General features: G+C 39.3%; 1 protein-coding gene across 2 annotated transcripts in view; it reads right to left on the minus strand.

Moving 5' to 3' along the window:
- Positions 1–386: 386 nt before the first annotated feature.
- The window catches only part of LOC106913500 (plastin-1), an 11,101-nt gene continuing 2,571 nt past the window's right edge, over positions 387–8,916 (minus strand). For both annotated transcript variants that reach the window (XM_014980204.2, XM_088002695.1), the window contains 14 exons: positions 8,716–8,876; positions 8,515–8,644; positions 7,100–7,232; positions 6,076–6,157; positions 4,608–4,773; positions 3,994–4,136; positions 3,813–3,908; positions 3,541–3,733; positions 3,335–3,413; positions 2,031–2,145; positions 1,811–1,944; positions 1,519–1,642; positions 1,033–1,166; positions 387–944 (listed from right to left, as the gene is read on the minus strand). In XM_014980204.2, coding sequence (XP_014835690.2) covers positions 806–944; positions 1,033–1,166; positions 1,519–1,642; positions 1,811–1,944; positions 2,031–2,145; positions 3,335–3,413; positions 3,541–3,733; positions 3,813–3,908; positions 3,994–4,136; positions 4,608–4,773; positions 6,076–6,157; positions 7,100–7,232; positions 8,515–8,644; positions 8,716–8,876 — 1,829 coding nt within the window. In that variant the 3' untranslated portion in view covers positions 387–805. The remainder of the gene's footprint in view (positions 945–1,032; positions 1,167–1,518; positions 1,643–1,810; positions 1,945–2,030; positions 2,146–3,334; positions 3,414–3,540; positions 3,734–3,812; positions 3,909–3,993; positions 4,137–4,607; positions 4,774–6,075; positions 6,158–7,099; positions 7,233–8,514; positions 8,645–8,715; positions 8,877–8,916) is intronic.

Below are 8,916 nucleotides of genomic sequence, written 5' to 3' on the forward strand. Positions count from 1 at the left end.
ACCTCTATTGGTTCTGGTACCACATGTTGAGAACTATAGTTCCAGTTCATTATTATTACTGATGATTATGTTTATAATCCTCTTAATGTTTAACTTTAAATTATATGTATCCCTAATTTTAACAATCTGAAGGGAGGTTAAATCATCCAGTGATTGCAATTAATGTTTTCTTTTCGCAGTACATATATTTGTACTGAAACTAAAGTTAAATGGATTTGGAGTAATCACTTTTCTTCCTGCAATTCTTTTTAAACCTGAAAGTTTACAGGATTTTTTCCAGTAACCTTACTAACCTTACACATTAAAAAAAAACAAAAAACAATCAGATTTATCAAGTGGCTGATTCAAACCATTAAAAAAATTTACAAAGACAGCAAACACACAAGTTTTCAACTTTTATATTTAATGGATGTCATCTTCAGTAATTCACCGGCAATATTCAACACATGACATTCACAGGCTTTACAAGAAGGCGTTTCCGTGTTATTTTGTTAACCTCTCTGGTTCTTCTTAGATTGCAGAGGTAGTGAATACTTTATAATAGGAATGGTTTGATAAGTATTGAGCAAATACGTGCTAAAAAGTTATAAATCATACATAAACAAATACAACAGCTTTACAAACAAGAGAATAATCAAAATGTTGGTTAGGGCTATTAGAAAGCAAAATAAAGAACAACCAATAGATTTGTTCTGGCTGGTGATTGCAGCAAAGGTAAAGCTCAAAGAAAAAAAAATGACAATGATAAAAATGCAGAAAAAATGCAATTGGATATTTGTATTTTTTTCAAACCCTGGTTTGCTATTTAGCGTTTGCCTCTTTTCATGTCGTGCCCCATGAGACAGGCAAACACGGTCATCACCATTTTAGGTTTTACCTCCACCAAGTCATCAGGCAGGGCGTAGACACGGGCGCCGATCTTACGGGCCAATGAGATCGCATACCTGAGAGACAAACGGGAGAGAAGTCAGGCAGGAAAAGAAAGGACTGGGGGTCGGGGAAAATGAAAGGATGGGAAGTATTGTTCTTTACTTGGCATTGTTGATTTTCTCATCGTTCTTCAGGACTCCCTTTTCTCCTCTCTTTACCATGTCCCACTTGACCATCGAAGGGGCAATGGCATCAATCAGGTCAATCACTGGCAAACTGGTGCTGATCAGCTTGTCCTGCGCAGAAAACGTAAAACAGGGTCACATTCCGGCGCAACTTGAAATTATGATGGTCACTGAAAGTGGACACCACCCACCCAAAAGACCAGCTTTCTTTTCTTTTTTTTTAAAGTAAATCAAACAAGAGTATGAAAAATACTTTGACATTCATTTAGTGCAACACAGTTAAAAAAAACTAATCTGTTAGAAGCACAAAAATATGAAAAAGAGAATAACATAGTTAATTAAATGTGCACAACTTTCTCACATTTTCATTACATTTCAGCTTTCAGTCTTCTTCAGAAGCCTCTTAACATTTGTACGCTTTTGAGAGTCACTGGTCTTGAACGCACAATCTTGTCCTACTCACCTTAAAGCTGCTGATCTGTGTGTCCTTTCGCTTCTCCTTCAGGGTTGAGTTGACCCAGTTCAGGATAAACTGATCCGCAACTTTCTCTCCGGTGCCCAAATCAGAAAGAACCATAACAGTGTACCTGAGGAAGAACAAACAGGAAAGATAACCCAGATGTTGAGAGAGGAGCTACATTGACCACACACACACACACACACACACACACACACACACACACGCACGCACGCACGCACGCATGCACGCATGCACGCGCATCAGCTAAAAAAGCAACACTTTCTGGAGCGTCTACCTTCTCATCAGCTGCCAGACCAGAGCCAGGGTGTGTGTGCGACTCCCCTCGTTTAGGTTTTCTCCTCCGACTCCGACTAGAGAGAACTTGGCTTCATCCTTGCTCAACTTTACAGCGTAGTTGCAGTTCTCCAGCTAGAACACAGCATGGAAAACTGAAACCCACACAAATCTACTTGTGCTCACAATTAACGTGTTTCTGCTGTGTTTGCATGTGGCACCTTCTTCATGTTTCCCCCCAGTTGAGGATAAGGAGGATTGTTAACTTTCTTCCAGTTCACTACCACTTTGACTTTTTCTAGAAGTTGCAGGATCACCAGGCCATCACAAAGATCCCTGCAAAAAAAATGAGGATAAATATAATGGATATTAACACAGAAAGCATCTGACTTTGACTTATGGGTTAAAGTTAATACACACCACACTGTGCGGTGTTGCATTTTCTTCAATGTACGCCGCACTCGATATTGATGTTAGTGGAAAATGATGTAAAAAATAACCTCCACTCCAACCTAATGAGTTCTACCTAAATACCCTAAATTATTTTCATGGAATAAGTTAAATGCAATAGTTCCATGAAAAAATAATTAAAAACTACTACAACTTGCAGTTCTTGCTATATGTATGTATATAAAATATTAGTACTTCATTATTTTTAGCCAAAGTTATTCAGAGTCATTGTGGAAAGCTGCAGAATCAAACATCTACAGCCTGCAGTGTTGGAGCAGCATGTTGTTCCAACAAGGCTTCTCTTAACTTTAGCCCAAAATGATAAAGATCTGATATTTACTTTTAAATATTCAGGTAACTAAAAAAGGTCAATTTTAAGTCCAAATCTCAATCTGAGCGGAAATATGCCAAAAACAAAACTGCTCCACATTTAATCTGAGTCAGACTAAGTCTCCAAACTATATGCACAAAGACTTGTAACTATGATTGAAGCAAAAATATGTGGTAAGTCTTTATTTGATGGGGTGTGCATAAGACTGACATGACACTGTCATAAACACGACATAACATCTGTCAAGAAGATGAGGGAGTTTTCATGAATGTTTACGAGTGATGTCATGAAGTGTCAAACGTTAAATAATGACACTTTCAGTGCAAAGTTGACAATTTTAATGGATTTTTCATGCAAGTTTTAATGTAACTTTACATTAAACGTGTTATTTACCAAATAATGCAAAGTTGCATTAAGATTTGCATTAAAAGTGTCATTATTTACTGAATGACACTTCATGACAACACTTATAGACATTCATGAAAACTCTTTCATGTTCCTGACAGATGTTACGTCACATTTAAGACAGTTTCATGTCATCTTATGCACACCCTGCCAAACAAGGTGCTACCAAAAAGGAAAACCATGAGCCAATTAAATATACTTCACAATTACAATGCACATCAAACCCTATTTATGTTCTGCATTTTTATTTTGTCTCTATGTTTCTTTCGCTTCCCCGTTGAGCTGAAGCTATCTCCTCCTCAGATAAGAATAATTACCCTCATGTGCAACTGAACCTACCTATAAAGATGGTTTACACGTGGAGAAACACCCAGAGAGTTCATCCAGTTGCGAAACGTTTTCTCCTCCCTGGTTTCCGCTGGCAAGTTATAAATACAGGTTATCATTGTCCACACGCCTCAGTTTCCGTACGCCGAACATTTTCAGACGTGTCTTTGCTGACTTTCTCGTCTCTGGTTTTCTGTTGTACGGCAAACGTCACTTACCCTCTATGTGCTCCCCGTCCAGGTTAAACTTAGCCTTCTGCAGACCGGGATGCATGTTAAACAGGTTGGCCACAAAGGCCGTGTTGAGCTTGCTGTTTCCAGACGTGACGTCGCGAGGAGAGACAAACTGCCGGCAGTCCAACTTGGCCGCCTCCTGCAGCATCAGCTCGGCCCTTCGCTCCAAATCCCACTCCTTCACGTTCACAACACACACAACATGGACGCTCACTGTTGGGACTTAAACTGATTTCAATGATTTCAAACCAACTCACGGTAAGGCCGGCCATGTTGATTTTGATGCCCATGTGGAATTCGTCTTCGTCTCGAGGGGAAATCTGGTCCAGCAGGTGGAAGTAAGCCCTAGAGTCCTTCAAAGTCCAAGAACAAAACATCCTTTACACGACCCTCTGTGGGTATTTAAAGGAACGCAGCCGTAAAAGATCCACTAAGCACCTTGATATCAGCGCTGAAGTTGTTGATTGTCTCTGTTCCCGCGTTGATCAGGTGATAGTTGACCCATCGTAGGAGCAGCTCCTCGGGAGACAGAGACATGAGGTGGTCCAGCTCTTCTCCCTCCATCAGGAGGGCAATCAAGCCTGGAGACAGACAGGACGGACATTTTTGACGTAGAGATGGGAAGACGTGTCCCAACGTTTCCTGATGAGAAACTCGTTTGTTGATTAAAATCACTTAAACCCCTGAATGAGTTGCTCCTTCGGGGCAATGGAGGGGAAAGTTTGTCCGACCAAAGAGGAGAGCGTCTCTTCAAGCAATAAAACAATAAAATTACTCAAAGCCTCCTTTGGAAAAGTGAAAATAAAAACGTTGCATCATGACTTTGGTTATCGCTGGAAAATAATTGTCTAGCGAGCGTTTAATTATTTTTCTACTGGCGCAACAGTAACCTTTGACCCAACTTCTTGTAAATGTCCTAAAAATAATTTCATCTTTAGAATGAAATTATTCATTCACAGACACATTGATAATAAGGGCTCTGCAATTTCAAACACTGATATTTAATTAACGAATGAGCGAGTGAGTGAGTGAGTGAGTGAGTGAGTACTGACCTTCGTTCCTGGTGATTTCTATATCAGCGAAGAGGCCGACCTTGATAATCTGCCAGAGCAGTCCCAGGACCAGGTGGGGTTTCCCAGCCATCAGGTCATGGGCGTCGATGCTCACCACTGTGCAGCCGATGGCTGAGGCCGAGTTCAGGGCCAAGACAATGTTTTCCTATGAAAGCATGTAAACGTTTTTGTTTAAAAGAAGCAAATAATAAGCGCAGAGTCAATAATCGCAACCTAAAACCCGTCACGGCTTCTTCTTTTTCTTCTTATATATTTATGACAGGCAAGAATTTTATTGTAAGCAGTAAAGGTTAAAAACACTCTTGGCCTGTGACTTGATAAAGTTTCACATTCAGATTTGAGAAGAATGTATTTTTTCCAGCTTTCATCAAATTCTGTTGAACTAGATTTCACACTATGATTGTGTGGCAAAGATAATGTTTCAGAGTACAAAGAGAAGGAGGTGAGCTGAAGTATAAGATAACAGAAAAATTTTTAAAACAGATCTTTGTACCTCAAATTGCAAATTTAGAACATTAAATTTTTTCCAAACCAAAGGCAAATCCTCTTCTTTTAAGTTTTTTCACCTCTCATTCCAGTCATTAAATACATTGTCATATTCACTTAGCTTATATCTATATTGAGCCAAACTATCCGATGATTATCGGTAGTATTATCCAGTTTGGGTATGAATCCGCATGCTCCCTGAAAATGAAAATGGAGCGAAGGCATTGTCCTTATGTGCCTGTGTGCTTAACATTGAGCATAAATGGGCCATCATAAAATATGACCCCACTAAGAGGGCTGTTGGGGTCAACAATGAGGTCATTAAGGTCACTTTCCTCAATCTGCTTCAACATTTTGGTCAGTTTTTAATCAGATTGGAGTTGAAAAAGTGAGATCTTTCAACTAACTTACAGGGAAACTGGATTTACCTAATGGCTGACTGAATCCCCAAACTCATCTGAAACAGAAGTGTTAACATGTTTGATTAAAGAAGTATCACTGGTAGTTTACATTAAAATACAAGAAAAAAGAACCCTGTCTGGAAAACTGGAGCTAAACGAGGTTTGATGCAGATGCTTTTGGCATGTTTTAAATGTTTAGGCAACAGTTTGTAAGAGCTTCAGCTTTGCTCAAGCATTTGGCTACCAGCAAAAAAGGTCATCAGTCCTTTATTACCAACTTCGCACAACTTTCATTTATGTCACTGTATCTAAATGTGAAAAAAAATTAGTCCCTATTAGATATAATGTATTTAGTAAGAATATAAGCAGCAGTTATGAGTTTGCACATTTGCAGATAACGAATCTTATCTGCAAACTCGTGTCAGTAAAGTTAATCGCGACATAGTTTATGTGCGGTGCCTAATTACTTCAATGCTCATAGTGATTATTTGACTTGGGATGTTTGTGCGCGGTGGGAATTTACAAATTCTGCAAAAAAAACAAACAAAAAAACTACTCACTCTCCTTGTGAAGGTGGTGAGTTTCTTCGTGTTGATGACTCTCTCATCGATCGTGTCAGGCTGGGAGATGTTGATGAGCTTACTGGAAGAGGGACAAAGCAAGGGGACGCCTGTGTGAGTCACTGAACACACTCTGGAGCAGCCGTGTAATTGTCCATTTTTAAAGAGCCGGTGCAAAAGTCCATCATGTAAGTAAGACAATCATGCTGAACGAGGAGGAGCTGTAAAGCAATATAACGTGTTATCACTGCGATTCTCCTCCAACCTTTGCAGCAACATAAAACACTGTCGCCATGTTCCGAGTGTTTGTTGCGAACCGGCAATGATTCTATCTCAGGTCTACTAAAATTGTGTAATCACAAAGTACATATGCATAAAACCACAACAAGCTGTCAAGGCAGCATAATAGGTGATTGGTGTACTTAAATAACTACTGGATTATTAAAAAGTACTCTAAATTAATTTATTAAACCTTAGCATATCTTTTTAGTGGGTCTTTATTTCACTTAAGTCTACTGTACTCGTGTACTTGGGAAAATTCAGCTAAAATCTTCCTTTTTTAAAAATACATGTCTTTACATGTTGGCAAAACCTAGCGAATAGCTGGCTTTTTCTTCTTCTTCATGTATTAGTTATTGGGATTTAAACTTTTTTTTCTCATGAGAATTTTCAAACTCAATTCACAAAAATGTATTTTAAATTTTCGGTTCTGATCAAGGAAAGTATTCATGAATTTTGATCTGTGTCTGAATTGTGAATTATGATGGCAACTAAAAATGTGACGCAATTTTTGGATAAGTGCACATCTTTATTTTTGTGAATTTTTTTGTTTGTTTTTGTGAGAAAATAAATTTCACAATTTTTTTGTGGAAAAAAATTCACAAAAAAGGTGAATCTCTGGGTGAAATAAAATTCACAATTTTTTTTCATTAAAAGTTTTTTAATTTTTTGAAAAAAAAAAAAAAATCACAAATTCTCAGGTGTTTGCAGTGTTGTGTGGCGTGGACGTGTGCGTGTGCTGTACCACAACACGATGCCGTCGCGGAGGGAGGCGAAGAGGCTCTCGTCTTCTGGGTTGATGGGCAGCAGATGGTTGCAGTCGGGATCTTTGCCCAAAGATTTGTTGATCCATCTAGTAAAAGCTACTTTCTCCTCCTCTGAAACAAGCATGAACATTAGGATAAAATGCTCAGGTAGAACATTTTTAGTCGACAGAATCGACACGAGAAACTTTGGCTTGACAGAGTCACGGTAAAAATTGTGAATTATGATGGCAACTAACCCTAATCCTAACCCTCAAACTTTCATAAGTTTGAGGGTTGTTGTTTTTTGTTTTTGTTTTGCATTTTAGTGATTTAAAAAGTGTTGCATCACAATAGACCAAAGTAGAAAAGACGATAAAAACAAAAACGTAATCAAAAACACTGAATTCAGGAAAAGCATTCCACTACGACATGTAGTGGCTGCATGCCTTCCATCCTAATCCTGCTGTATTGGTAAAGCAATTATACATTTCAGCAACAATAAATCTACTTTTGATGGCCTTACTGACACCTGCAATTAATGGACTTTCTGGGGTTTTGAAACGCAGCAGTCAGATACTTTGCTGAGAGACAATCCAGGACTAAAATCGCCTTTTGCTATAATAAAGCAGGTTTTTTGGTGGCTATGTTTTTTCCCAGCTTTGCGCAATTGCAGACAAAAACATTGACACATTCCTTTTTGTAAGATAGCTCCAGCATAATCAAAGTGAGTTGTGAGATGTTATGAACATACATTTTAAACTCTTCTTTTGACCAGGCCGTTCTGCTTCGATCTAAGATATTTAGCTCATATTTTAAGTTCGTCTTGCTGGAAGGTGAATTTCTATTTTACAACCTGTGACATTTTAATCCTCGCATTGCCCTTTATTTAGCCCCATCCGTCTTCCGTCAACTCTGACCAAATTCTCTTTCCTTGGCAAAGAAAAGAAAAGCCTCCCCACAGCATGATGCCGCCACCACCAAGTTACACCGATTATGTTTTCATGGTGATGTGCCGTGTTAGTTTGGCAGAAAAATTAAATTTGTTCTTATCAGACATTGATCAACGTGTCCTCCATGTCCCCAAAGCACAAGGCCTTCACAGGTAAACTGTTTATATATTACGATTAAATTACACGTAAATATTCTGTTTACAAATTAGCTGATTTCAGCATGTAAATGATTGCAGCAGGATGGACTTGGGTCATCAGCGTAAAGGTATAAAACAAAAATGCCCACCAAATCATTTGGTAAAAATTATGCATCCAAACTATGTATCCTTTGACCTCCACTTATATGTGCGCACACTTTCTCACACACTTTCTCACACTTGCAACAACGTCTGAATTAATTGACTACCCTGGTATCACATCATAAAAGGTTCAGGCAGCCTGCGTGAGCGTGACGTTTGCCTCACCTGAGTAGGAGTGCTGCGTTCCCTCACAGGAAACTCCCGACGTGCCTCCAAAGGAGTTGATGCCTTCTTTCCTCGTTAGGACCTTCCTGAAAGTCTCGCTGAACTTCTTGCTCTTCAGCTCTTGGTAAATCTGACCACAAGCAGACTGTGTCAGTCCACACGGGGCAGAGCGCGTCGGATCTTTGTCATTTCGGGACTTACAGAAACGAATTCGTCGAAGCTGATTTTCTCGTCTTTGTTCGTGTCTCCGGCGACGAAGGTCTCGACGATTTCTCGCACTTTGTAGCCGGGCAGGTGGAAGCTGGCTTCTCTGAACAGCTCCTGGAGCTCGAAGTCGCTCACGTAGCCACTGCGGTCGATATCTGGACAAAGAAACAGAAGGAAGAAGAAAAAAAACCTTAT

This window comes from Poecilia mexicana, unplaced genomic scaffold, assembly GCF_051168715.1.
Source record: "Poecilia mexicana isolate PSO_F unplaced genomic scaffold, ASM5116871v1 scaffold_22, whole genome shotgun sequence".
Lineage (NCBI taxonomy): Eukaryota > Metazoa > Chordata > Actinopteri > Cyprinodontiformes > Poeciliidae > Poecilia > Poecilia mexicana.